We start from the raw sequence: 13,826 nt of genomic DNA, 5'->3' as shown, positions 1-13,826 counted from the left end.
CAAGCTGGAGTGCAGTGGTCCGATATGACCCACAGCCCATGGAGCCTGAACACCCGGTCAAAAACTCTCCAAACTGGTTTGAGGGTTTGGAGAATCGAGAGTGTTCTTGACCTGGCTTGTGGAGAGTACTGGAGGGTACTGTAATATGCCTCAGATATGTCTGTGGAGGCTTGGGAACTTACGTGGTGAGCGGTTCCATACGAAAGGCAATATGGGCTGGCCAAAGTTGACCATTATTTTATTTTGTACACATCATGCTTTGAACTATTTATGATCTTTTAAACCCTTTTTAATCAATTTCACTTTTACTGAAATAGCTTTAGAAAGACAACCCGCTGGTTGGGGTTAGCTCCACGCTGCACGGCACCAGCCGCTCACCACAATGATGACAAATCAGTGTTGCATTGCCCAAGCATGCACGTTTGTCCTAGTGCCCCTATCTTATGAGATCAATGTAGCAGAAAAAAGAAGTTAGAAAAAAGGAACAAACTTTTTTTTTCCATTAATGCCTCACTTCACAGCTTTCAGGACTTTTAAATTGTTAACTTCTTGTAACCTGATACCACAGTACCCTCTTTCTGGTTTAGTGAAGCGTATCCAAACAGGTGAGAACAGGTACCTTTATTTAACGGTTTTAGTCTTCACTCCTGTAAGGAAGATATCAGTCTTGTTATACCAAAAAAAAAACAACAGTTGGGCACAGTGTAAAAAGTCAAGCATGCTTCACAAGAGATGAGTAAACACATTGATTGCTGTCCAGATCACTTTAACCTGGCACCGCTCCCGTCCTTATCCTGATAGCAAACAGTTAGGTTAAAGCTGACTGGATCCTGATACAGACTCTTCTCATTCCACGGGGGAAAGCAGCCAGCCATCTGAAAGCTATCGGGAAGCTTTATGAAGGAAGGAACCTTTATGTAAGTCAACTACTGCATAAATTCAATTTGTAATGATTTGTACAATAGGAATACACGCTCATAGGAGACTGTATATAGGTTGATTTGATGTAGTAAAAAAGCTCACTGAATGCATTTCAAAATACCAAGTTTGGTCTTTTTGATGTTCCTATTTCAGGTTAAGCCCTACACATTATCCTCTCTGCATAAATCTGTGTTTTTCCATCTCATGCGGTAACCTTTCCTCATTCTCCCTTTCAGCAGGGCGATGTGGCGTACGCGCCGTCGCTCCAGGACAATCTGTCTGTCCTTGGCCTTCATCACCATTTTTCTTCATCTCCTCCTGGCGTTTCTCTCATTTTCCATTTACCAACAGCCCTGCGACCCGCCACCATCGCCCGGGACACACACCCAGCGAGGCCTGGCAAACACCACCCACACCACTGTGGAAATCCGAGGTCTCGCTGAGCCACCCACTGCTACTAAACAAAGACATTCTTCCTATGAAGATGCCCAAAAGGAGACCAAGTATCACATGGACACACTCTCTGATAAGGGCTCGTCAGTGAAAGGAGGTAAAAATACAACGTTTAACAAGGAGGGCACAAACAAAGCAGAGTCTTTAGAGTCTGATTTGTCAAAGCTGGAGGCGCTGTTTGACCATCCACTATACAACATACCCAGTCCTGCTGTCACGGTGGACGACCGGCTGCTGAAAATGAAACCAAAGATCAAGGCCAGTGAGAAGAGCTCCCTAATGTGGTCAGTATGAAGCTGTCGGTCTGCGAAAGTGTGTCAGTGTTTGATCGTTTGTGGTGGACTTCTTTTCTCAATCAGAAACTTTCCACATCAACGTATACAACACAAATAATCCCTTCCTTGAATATATATATATATATATATATATACAGGATGTGGTTCAAGATTAATCTAATCAAATGAAGGATGGGGATTAAAAGTTAAACATTTAGCGGAACCCATAATGTCACTCGATTTCTTTGTGCATTTCTCAGGAAAATGTGAATCACAAGATTTCCACCAGATGGATCAGACTGCAGGGGTCAACATGTCTCCCGTTGATGGGGGCGGCTGATATTTGTGACAATGTTGCTTCAAGAGGTTTTATTCATGTGTCTGCAGATACAGTATGCAAGAAGCTAAAGTCCACCGCAGGGTTCTTAACAGACACTGCCAGGAACTCCCGATCGTTCTCAACCTCATTAAAACACTTGTTCCCATTTGCCAAACTACTCTGAACAAAACTAGAAATGGAAAAACAAATTTGTTTTTGCTCCAATTTTTCATGATCTGAACTGGAAGATCTAAGGAGGTGCAGGTGTTTGCCCAGGGCAGAAAACAAGCCAGGTCCGCCACTGGCCATTTGCCTCCAGCAGTGCAACACATCTCCTTCACATGTTGTTAATTTTGGCCTGTGGAATGCTGGTTGACTCCTCTTCAGTGGCTGTGCCACGTTTCTGTATATTGGCAGTAACTGGAACATGTCAGTCCAGAGCATCCCACACATGCTCAATGTGTGACATGTCCGGTGAGTAAGCTGGCCATGCAAGAACTGTGATGTTTTCAGCGTCCATGAATTGTGTCTCAAATCTCCTTGCAACATGGGGCCGTGCATCATTTTGCTGCAACATGAGGTTTATGGTCGTGGATAAGTGGCACAAGAATGGGCCTGGAAATCTTGTCATGGTATCTCATTCATTCAAAATGCTGTCAATAATAAGCACTTGTGTTCGTTGGCCATGGCTTACACCTGCTGTACCATAATTTCACCACCACTATGGGCCACTCCATTCACAATGTTGATATCAGCAATCTGCTCACCCGCCTGATGTATTACACGCTGCCATCTGCCCTGTGCAGGGAAAACTGTGATCCATCCTTGAAGAGAACTCCTCTACAAAATGCCAGACGCCATCGAATGTGACTATTTTCCCACAACGTCACACTGCAGTCAGATGAGGATGAGGAGTATGCAAATGAGCTTCCCTGAGATGGCTTCGGACAGTTTGTGCTAACATTCTTTGGTTAGGCAAACCGACTGTTGCAGCAGCTGTCCGAAAATGCTGGATATGGAGGACCTGGGCTGGTGTTACACGTGGTATGAGGTTGTGAGGCGGGTTGGATGTACTGCCAAATTCTCTGAAATGCCTTTGGAGACGGCTTCAATTCACTGTCAAGAGCTCCTGGTGGACATTCCTGCTGTCAGCATGTCAGTTGCACCTTACCTCAAAACTTGTGACATTTTAGAGTGTCCTTTCTTTTATTGTGGCCAGGTAAGACACACCTCTGCAATAATCCTGCTGCCTCACCAGCATCTTGATATGCCACATCTGTGAGGTGGCTGGATTATCTTGGCACAGGAGAAGTGCTCACTAATGCAGATTTAGACACATTTGTCAACAATATTTCAGAGAAATAGGCTTTTTGTGTTCATAGAAAAGATCTTTGAGTTCAACTCATAATAAAAAAAAAAAAAATGGGAGCAAAAACAAAAGTGTTGCGTTCATGTTTTTGGTAGAGTATATAGATATTTAAAATTGTAATTTGTAAAGTAGCCAAATAGAAAAAAAAGTTTTTGTGGCTTATTCTTTCTTTTTGAATGCCTGAGAGGTTCAATTCATTTACTGTTCACGTTGAAACGCTCATGCAGTTTTTCCCCCTCACATATTACATTTAATTTATTTTCTTGCAGGAATGAATCATCAATGTTGACTTTTTCTGTAGCATCAAATTAACATCAAACCATCACCTAGAATCCTTGAGAAAAGTTTAATAGGATTTTATCTTTTTTTTCTTCCTTTTTCTACTGATGTTGTTAATTGGTGTTTATAAGGTTTCTGAGACTCATACGCCTGTACACATTCAAACTCCATGTTTGTGAGTTTGGAAGCCTCTGGCAAGCCACCCTTTGAAAACCCTTTTGACATTATATTAACCTTTGGGGAAAATGGGCCATTTAATAGATAAAGAATTAATTATAGTACACTTCCTAGTTTCATTCAGCACATTTTTAAATGCAAATCTGTCATAATCATAATGCATTATTTGGTTTAGAGCATAACTAATCAACTTATGATATTTTTGCCTATTAAATTACAGCAGTGTACTGTAGTGCCAATACCTAGCAAACTACTATATTATAAGTAACCTTGCCATGATGGGGCAACGTCCTCAGTGTTTTGTTATCAACACAGTTCGTGACTATTAATTGTTAGCAATTAGGGATGCATCAACACCACTTTTTTTTTTAAAAGGATGAGTAGATGTACAAGTACTAACCTTTAGCTGCTTCCCGATACTTTTGAAATGTGACAATCAAATCTGCAAACTTCTGGTTACATCTGCTTCTCTAACTTCGAGGCCACCACTGCCTAGCGATGTGTTCACGTTTTGTGAAGATTCACATCCATTATTATAACTAAAACCCAATTAAATGAAAATGGAAAACATTAAGAAAATTCTGCAAAAAGTTTTCGTGAGTCACACTGTCGGGACTTTTTTTTAATTCCCTAAAGTGTGACATCAGTGGCATTCAGAAATTACAGACTTGGGACATCATGACTGTATGAATGTATTCTAATGAGTGAGTGAGAGCCAAACTGTAAAATGCTTCACTTGTAAATGCGGTTCATGTACCAAACATTGATTCCAGGGTGAGTGCGAGCCAGGAAGGCTACGAGGAAATCAACTGGAACAGCAGCATGGAGAGCCACCCTCCATGGCTGCGCTTCCACCTGGCGATCTCCCGCTGGCAGTTCTACTCCCACCGGGATCCCAACATGGAGCCTCTCATCCAGCAGCTCGCCACGCACCGCGTCGTCAGTGCAGGTAGGACAAACAGCCATTCTGTTCCGTGGGAATTCATTTTTGTGTCTCTCAACGAACACTCGCTGACCACAGCCGAGGCGCCACACAAGCAAAGCCATGATGTTTTTCTCAAGCTCCATTAACATGACAACGTTTCAAGTGGAAAGGCGTTGTTTTTATGTTTTCGTTCCAGAAAAGGTTTGCGTTAAAAAGGACATTGCTTTGAAAATGATGTGTGTTTATACGGCAACGGCAGAAACGCGATGATGTAGTTAGCATGTTGGTCCACTAGTGGGTGCTGTTGGTTATTTTTGTAATAAAACCAGTCACACATGCAGCAATACGCCATAAATATTAACAATGGTGGGTAAACGAACATTCAGATGCACAGACGACCAAGTTGGATCGTTAATACAGGTGTAACTATAAAACTACTCTCAGGAGAATATGGTCCTGACACTGGAGTCCACCTTTGTTGCTATTGTCCATCTACTCGGGATGAAGCTGATAAAGCTGCGTTCTCAGCGACCCCGAGCACTTTAAATGGACAGCCATTTTTCATGAAAATGTTGTCGTGTAAATGGGACCTTAATAGAGGACAATAACACTGAGTCAGTTCAACTGATATAAATATGTGATGAAGAATTATCAGGCTGCAATCTGCTCGAAAAACTCCAAAGTAGATCTAAGACCGTTAGAATAATTCCCTGAGGCTATGGCGGGAAAGCATGGGTGTGCTTACAGAGAAGTGAGAGGGAGAGTAAAGTGTAGGCTTGTTGTGATTGTGCGACAGTCGAGGTTTTGGGCAGGACTTTCAAATGTAGAAAGACTTTGAAGCTGGAGTGAAATGAAGTGTGGAGTCGGGAAGGACCTCAGAGGCTCAGAGGATGATGGAATATTAACGGACGACACGCTGATCATGCAGCAGACTTGTCAGGATCAATCAATCAGGAATGTCTTTTACATCTGAAATGTTTTTATTTTATTTTTTTTACATCAGTGAGGTCAATGAGATATAGGAGAATTTATGGACAATAAAACTTCTTGGAAGGAGAATCGAGAGTATGAACATGTTCTTGGGAATTGGTAAACCACTGTTTCCATGCAGCGCTGGTGTTACTTTGATCGTCACGTCAATTCCTTCTGCGTTTGCATCGGTTGCTGGTAGTCGTACCTTGTAGCAGTAGTGAGTCAGCAGAAATGAAGTTTGTGACGTAGTCAGCAGATTAGCTCAAGCTGTATGTGGAGCCTCTCTCGCTGTGCAAGAGAGAATTTAAACCAGAATCAAAAGATTGATAACTTCTTTCACCTGAGTCCAAACAGCCCCGGCTGCTCGTGACACATAAGATGAGGATAAATGCTAAAACAATCGAACAATAGTTTTACATAGCTCATAAAAAATGTACTCAGAGTAAAAGCTACTTTGATTTATAATAAGTGTAACACGAAATGCAACAGTTGCAGGTGCAGATTCTATAAAAAGACCATTCAGATCTTTGTAATAAAAAGTATTTAAGTCGTACATGTTGAGTTCTGCTTTTCACTGGATCCCAATGGAAACTATGAGAAAGTCCAGGAAGGAGCTCCTCCTCCTCCCACACTTGGAAAAGCTCTGCTGTACAGTTCAGGATCTGAATACGTTTTTTATTCCAACCAGTCAATTGCAAAATCTTCAAAGTTTACCTCCATAATAATTTTGTCGATAGCAGAGCAGTGCAGCTGGAGCAGGAAGATCCTGAGTGAACTGAAGAAGGGTGCGTCCCATTGATTGAATCCGGGTTTTGTTTGAATTAAGATTATTATGTTGTTCCATTTCTCAGAGGATGTGGTCTTGCTTTATTATGCAGTGCTGTAAATATGAGATTTTAAAAAACTATTTTAATCTAGTCTGGGCCGGCATGTGATTGAAATGTGATCTATCTATCTATCTATCTATCTATCTATCTATCTATCTATCTATCTATCTATCTATCTATCTATCTATCTATCTATCTATCTATCTATCTATCTATCTATCTCTATCTATTTATTTATTTATTGTTTCTGTAAATACACAAATAACAAACTGGCTTAAAAAAATACACCATATTAAGACTTCTTTTTTTTTGTGTACAATTTCAAGAATATCTACAATACATATCTGAATATATCTTCATCATATCTATCTACACTATTCTTGTTTTATTTTTCCACCATTTGTTTTATTATGTACATATTCAACAATCAGAAATGAAGGGAAGAATAAAACAGCCCTTGTCAAAATGCATTAACAAGTGTAAATGTTGAATAATTAAAATTATTTATTTATATGGGCCTATACACACACACAGGAGTGGGGATTCAGCCCTCTCTTTGATGCCAATATTGTCTTCCAAGTTCTCCTTTTATTTGTGTTACTGGTTTATTTTTAGTCTTTTACATCATTTGTGCGATTTGCACTGAGTGATTTAGGCATTTTAATAATGTAGACTGAAATAATGATGCTCTGTATAGATAACTTTTTGAGAATAGGGATTGTCGACAACCTTTACACCAGTGGTGCCAAACATAAGGCCCATGGACCAAAGCCGTCCCGCAAAGAGGCTCCAATCTGGCCTGATAAACCACCCAGCAAAGTCTCAAAATTGTAGAGACACTTTGTTGTTGTCTTTTCACATATTTAGCAGACATAAGAGTAGTGGACTCAACACAACACTGAGACCCGAGCTGAAATATCGGTGATGCTGCAATGGCATCAATACCTACTTTGTTACTATCAAAATAGTCTTGGCTTGCTGCCAGGGTTAGTTTGTTAAAACCTGCATAATTCAGCTGCTATAGGAGATGGTTTTATTTTGTATACATTTCACTGTATTTTGCACCAGAAGATATCATTTGCTTTGTGTAAGATTGTAGTAATTTTTCTCAACTAATTGTTTGCTTTTGTGACACTCTAGACATTTTGATCAGGCATACTCTGCGCCACAACTTTAAAGTTTAAAAGTTATTACTATTTTACTAGCCCAGCTCATTCAAGCTGCATGTGGCCCCTGGACTAAAATGTTTGACAAATCTGAATAGAACATTTATTTGATAATGACAACACCATGAAGCTGCTCTCAAAATGGGATTTCTGGTCCTGAAGATTTTGTTTTGTATAATACTGATATTTTGCGTACAACTTCAACATGCGATTTTCATTTTAGGTTCACCATTTATAAACGGTGTGTTGTAAAAAAGCAATTATAATGAAACTAGTGATAAGGGTGAATTTATTTGACACCGTGCAAAGTGGTACTGATATCACCTGCCATGTTGACAACAAAGAGCGAGTTGAGTCATTGAGTTAACACTGAGGCACACTAAATATAGCACAAAAAAACTTGTGTGTGAAAAGGAACAGATGTAATGACCTCGACACTGATGACGCACACATCCTCTGTTACATTGTGTGTGTGTGTGTGTGTGTGTGTGCATCCCATCAGTGACAAATCAGTCACAGCGTGGTAATACTTTGTGCGGGTGCATGAGTGCATGTGTACACTGTTGTTGCTATGGTAATGCTCTCTGCGCTGTTTTTCAGTGCAGAAGTCCGGGGGGACGCAACTGAAGCTGGTTATATCATTTCCCAACTATGGACAAGCCATGTTCAAGCCCATGAAGTGAGTTGCAAATGGAAAAACCAGTGTGGGGATAAAGTAACAGAAATTGCACATAACTAGTCATTTGTCATGCAGTTGTAAAAAGATATGGCAAGAATAGAGTTTAACACCTTAAGTCAGTTTTTGAATGAAAGAGACTATTATTCCATAATATCAAATCTTTTGTAGGTGAATCTTTCACATTTTGAATATCTGAACAAGTCGCATCAGCTCATTTCTATCTGTGAGACAGTTTAGAAAATGAATCATTTCTGGATATTGTCATTTTACTTTACACTGTCGATATCTTTATTTCGTAGCACCTGCGAATATATATATATATATATATATATATATATATATATATATATATATATATATGTATATGTAAAAGCATGAGGTTCCATGACAAGATCTGCTGCTAACATTTCAGTAACAGATACCACAGAGGTAATCGCCTCAATGCGGTGAGACTGATTTTACAACAAACTTGGGACCTTCAGAATTGTAGTTTATAGGATATAATATTATGGCTGATCTATGTATAAGTTTTAAGAACAAAAACACAAACCAATTACTCCCAATGAAGATTCCATGTCATGCACTGTACATATAATAGACCGTATCGTTGAAACGTGGTATAAGGGAGAAAAACACCACCTGGTGAAAGATCTTTAAATAGTTAAAGCCCACAGATGCTGTGTGGTCCGATCCAGCAGTAATGCTGCAGGGGTTAATGCTGATTCTGACAGAAAAATGTCAGAAAAGCAACGTGATCACAGTTTCTTGCATAGAGGAGCGAAAGGGGCGGAGCATAATAATGAGAGGTCATAATGTTGTGGCTGTTTACTTTTTTGGTTTTTTTAATCACAATTCTCAAAATTGAATAGGTAAAACTATCATGAAGAAGACGTGACTCTAATTAATATATATACCTCAATACCGGGGATGCATTTTTGACTTTGCGTCTTCCGGAACAGGCAGGAGAGAGACGATGAGACCAACTACAACCTCTACTACTTCTCTGATTTCGAGAGACACAATGCAGAAATTGCAGCTTTCCACCTCGACAGGTAAGAAATCTATTTTCACCCCAAGTCACTGCAGTGGGATTATCAACTGACCACTTCGGGTCTTTTTGTAGTGTGTGCCTTTGACTCTTTGTTTCCTCCCATCTCTGCAGGATTTTGGGTTACAGGAGAATCCCTCCTGTGTCTGGCAGGCTGGTGGATGTGGTCAAAGAAATCAAAGACATCACCACTGACCGCAAGCTGGCTCGAACCTTTTTCAACTCGCCCGGTATGGCGCTCCTGCTCCCAAAAACCTTGCTAGTCCTTCACACTTCCCTCAGATGTGTGAAGCTCAATCACAGAATGTCTTCCCGTTTAACTCACAGCACAGTCACCAACGTCCACGCCCTCTGTTGTGACACTTCTCTAACCTTCATCCCTTTGTGCTTCCTCTCCTTCCCTCACTTCTTTTCTCGCTCTATACTCCTCTGGCGCCTCCCAGTGGGTAATGTATGCTTCTACGGCCAGTGTTCCTACTACTGCTCCACAGAGCACGCAGTCTGTGGCCGGCCGCAGGACCTGGAGGCCTCGATGGCGGTCATGCTGCCGGACCTCTCCCTGGCGCCTCGCCGGAGCTGGAGGTCACCGTGGAGACGCTCCTACAGCCGCAGCAAGCTGGCAAAGTTAGTAAGGGTTCAAGTGGGTAATTGTGCATTTCACCGCTTCACATTCCAGTTCACAATTCATCTACCCACTGTGTATCACATTATTCACAGTGAAGTTGTATGATCTGAACAGGATCATTTAAAGTTACCCATACCAAGAGAAAACCCATGCAGAGGGAGATCATGCCCGCCATCTTGGCCCAGATCCTGAAACCTGCAGGACATTTTCACTATAAGGCGAGAGTAGCCTAAGACCCCCTCCACCACTGTGTAGCCCCTCAGTCTGCAATTAAAATTCACAGCTGAAGCCTGTCTCGGCATAATAAAATAGGGCTGGGCGACATGTCAATAAATACATGGTCTTCTTCTTCTTCTTCTTCTTCTTCTTCTTCTTCTTCTTCTTCATAATGTATTTCTGATGTGAAAACATGAGAAAAATACAGATACATACACACATGTATATAAACCCCTTGAAATGAATCTATATAAATAAATCTGTCTGATGAAAATATATCTTCTATATATCTTCTACCCTGTTTATCCAGTTCTGGGTCGATAAGGTTGAAGGTAGAAGAGAACAAGTTGGAAAGTTTAGAAATCAATTAACTAATCTCTCTAATCATAATTGAAAAACTTTTAAAAATGTCTTTCTTGTTCATTTTAATCAGATCTTTAATCAGGTTCAAAAACACGGCAAGAACTCTCAGACCAAACACTACGGGAGCATTTTCCTGATATGAAGTCTTCATCCAGGGAGGATTTCTGCTTGTTTCCCACCACTTTGTTGCTTGTTTTACCCAACCTTTGTGAAAAACATTTTGTAATACATTCACATGATGAGTTTTTCCATATAACAGCCGCATCTGGTATGATGAGGTTTTAAATAGTGTTAAACAATTAATTTCAGTCTGACATGTTAAGAATTTAATGATGGTTAAAATATTCCTCCGCCCTCGCAAACATTCATCAGTTTCACTGTAGTCACATTAATTACTGAAAGTTTCATTGCTGTAATTGTGGAAGTTACTGAAAGTTTCATTGCGGTAATTGTTGAAGTTGCCTGGAGTGATGTATTACCCTATATTTCCATCTTTTGTTAAATTATTGTCACCAACTGACGCTCTATGGTTTACACACGCAACAGTTCATGGATAGTTAATTTGGCTTTGAAGCATTGTCTGACAAACTGTGTAACCTCACGACTACTACTAAGAAAAGGCGGGAGGTAGCTCAAGTATTAATATGCACTTTCACTTGTAGCAATACATTTATACAGAAATCTGTCGTTCTCCCGGAATAGAATATTTTTGACATGTCATCCCAACGCAGAAAAGTGACTTTAAATCCTTAATATTTGAAATTTGATATGTTTTTTTTGTTTCTGCTATATTTCTATTGAGGCTTTTCCATGTCTGCTTCAGGTGGGAGACGGATCCTGACTACTGTTCGTCTGTGAAAAAGACTGCACCATATGACGAAGGCACACGACTGGTGGACTTCATGGACATGGTCATACTAGATTACCTCATGAGTATGTTCAAACTAAGTCGTTTTTTTGTCAGTTTTCTCCCCACATTATTTATGTTATGGTACAGACAAGAGAAACTTTCATGAGACTTAAAGGCAACATCTTATCATCTGTTGATAGCCAGGATGAAAACTACATGTCATTACAATACATCAATATGAAGTCTGATGGAGGCTTTATCCATATAGTTTAATGCCTTAACAATGGATTACGTATGTATATTATTGGAACAAGGTTTCAGTTTTTTTCTATAATTCAAGTTGTCATTTGGGGACAATCATCTGTAGTTCGAAGGAATTGGACTTCAGATCCCCTGGAACAGCTGATGATGTAATAATTCTGGCCTTTTTCAGTGTAACAAAGTCAATAACTTGCCAATATGGTATTTCATCCATTATTATAATATAATTTAGTCACTAATCTAATAAGTTAGTAAATGACTGAAGAGGTTTAAAAAAAAAAAAACAACCTTCAAAATGTATGAATTATAATCATGAATATGAACAGGGCTGCATTTCATAGAAAACATTTTTTGAATTTTTGTGCAACTCATAGTGGATGGGATAGTCACTGTGCAGCACTTCCTATCAATTATTCTTGGTCACCTTTTAAACATTTTTTTTTTTTACTATTTTATTACATTATTGCTAAGTTATTATTTCTTGGTTTTATTACAGTCAGATTGGCCAAAGCTATTACATTATTGACAGGTATTATGTTATTAGCCATTATTGGTTGTTACAACACTCTCATATCTCTGCCATTGCCAATTTGACAAGGTTTTGGATTTTGGCTCAGGGCAGACATTAATAATGATATTTGGTGGTCCAAAAACTATTCTTAGAAGAAAATAACACAACTTAATAACTTTGTAATTTAACCAAATACAAAATTGTAAGATGTTATGACATCATATGCATCACTAAATAACAAGAAAACTTACAGCAAGGGCGGAGATGTCATGGTATTGCTCTCGAGCGGGGGTGTCAAACATAAGGCCTCCACGCCACAACAGAAACTCCTGCACACACTGGGGGAACGTGTTAACTCGGATCTTCTTGCTGTGAGGAGAGAGGGAACAACCACTGCTCCACTGTGCAGCCCCATAATTCAACCACTGTTGCTCAGAATTAATTAGATTTTTAAAGAGGATAATACACAAGTATTTGCGTAATTTTCAGGAAGTTTCTAGACAACTAAAGTTGTGACACGTTAACTTCTGAAAACAGCTCAGATTGACCTGAAGACAATAGGAGGAATAAACCAGCGGTGTCAAAAATGTCTTAGTTCAGGGTCCACATACAGCACAATCTTATCTTGAGTGGGCCAGCCCAGTAAAATAGTGACATAATAACCTTTAAATTCAAACTTTTTATAGTTTTTCTTTTCTTTTGTGGTGCAGAGTTTACCTGATAAAAATGTCCATATGTTCACAAAAAACAAACAACAAAACAAAACAAAACATTTACTTGGGTTAATGACCACAATCTCAACATAAAACCAAGTTTAGTAAAAACCTGGTGCAAATAAACAAAAATTTCTCTTATAGCTGTTGTATATGCATGTTTTGGCTAACTCACCCTGATGGTTTAAGGCTCGTTTGCTGGTGATGAGGAAGTTATTCATTCCAGCAGGGCTGATATCTCAGCTCCGGTCGCAGTGTTGGGACGTGAAAATTGTATGAAAAAAAGAAAAATACCCACACACACACACACACACACACACACACACACACACACACACACACACACACACACACACACACACACACACACACACACACACACACACACACACACACACACAAGCAATGTTTTCTTTGAAATGTTTTCTTTTACACAATGTGCTTGGTGGTTTGGCGGGCCGGATTGGAGCCTCTTGTGGGCTGGTTTTGGCCCACGGGCCTTACGTTTGACACCGCTGGAATAAACTGTATGTGGCTGAATTATAAGGAGTTGACAACCCTGTTGTTGATGCTTTTGCATCAATAAATCTTAATCCATTCATAGCATTAGAAATGTCAAGTTTTGTTTAGGCCTATATAGTATAACATTGATGAGAGCGTGTTTTTTAACCATTTAGATTACAAGATTAAAGTATATAATTGTTCCGTTTTGGGATATTTTCAATAGAAAGTGTAGTCTAGTCGCCCTTGAAGTTTCTTTTTTCTTCCTTTCTTTGTTTTTTTTAAACGAGCGAACCCGTTAAAGTGTTGAGGTCCGTCGAAGCTGCGATCAGTTTATAGTTCAGGAGCAACAGACTTGACCTTCACGTCGGTCAGA

The 13,826-nt window shown here is 39.7% G+C and overlaps 1 protein-coding gene across 1 annotated transcript in view; it reads left to right on the top strand.

The window, feature by feature from the left end:
* Positions 1-1,164: 1,164 nt before the first annotated feature.
* LOC308109808 (extracellular serine/threonine protein kinase FAM20C-like) overlaps positions 1,165-13,826 on the top strand; it is a gene marked incomplete at both ends in the record, with an annotated part of 41,498 nt that continues 28,836 nt past the window's right edge. Inside the window, 7 exons of the mRNA XM_080463614.1 lie at positions 1,165-1,658; positions 4,567-4,742; positions 8,284-8,362; positions 9,322-9,414; positions 9,525-9,640; positions 9,854-10,034; positions 11,438-11,547. Of these exons, the coding sequence (XP_080319740.1) occupies positions 1,165-1,658; positions 4,567-4,742; positions 8,284-8,362; positions 9,322-9,414; positions 9,525-9,640; positions 9,854-10,034; positions 11,438-11,547 (1,249 nt within the window). The remainder of the gene's footprint in view (positions 1,659-4,566; positions 4,743-8,283; positions 8,363-9,321; positions 9,415-9,524; positions 9,641-9,853; positions 10,035-11,437; positions 11,548-13,826) is intronic.

Source organism: Lipophrys pholis (assembly GCF_963383615.2).
Source record: "Lipophrys pholis genome assembly, chromosome: 5".
Taxonomy (NCBI): domain Eukaryota; kingdom Metazoa; phylum Chordata; class Actinopteri; order Blenniiformes; family Blenniidae; genus Lipophrys; species Lipophrys pholis.
This window is presented reverse-complemented; position numbering and strand designations above follow the sequence as displayed.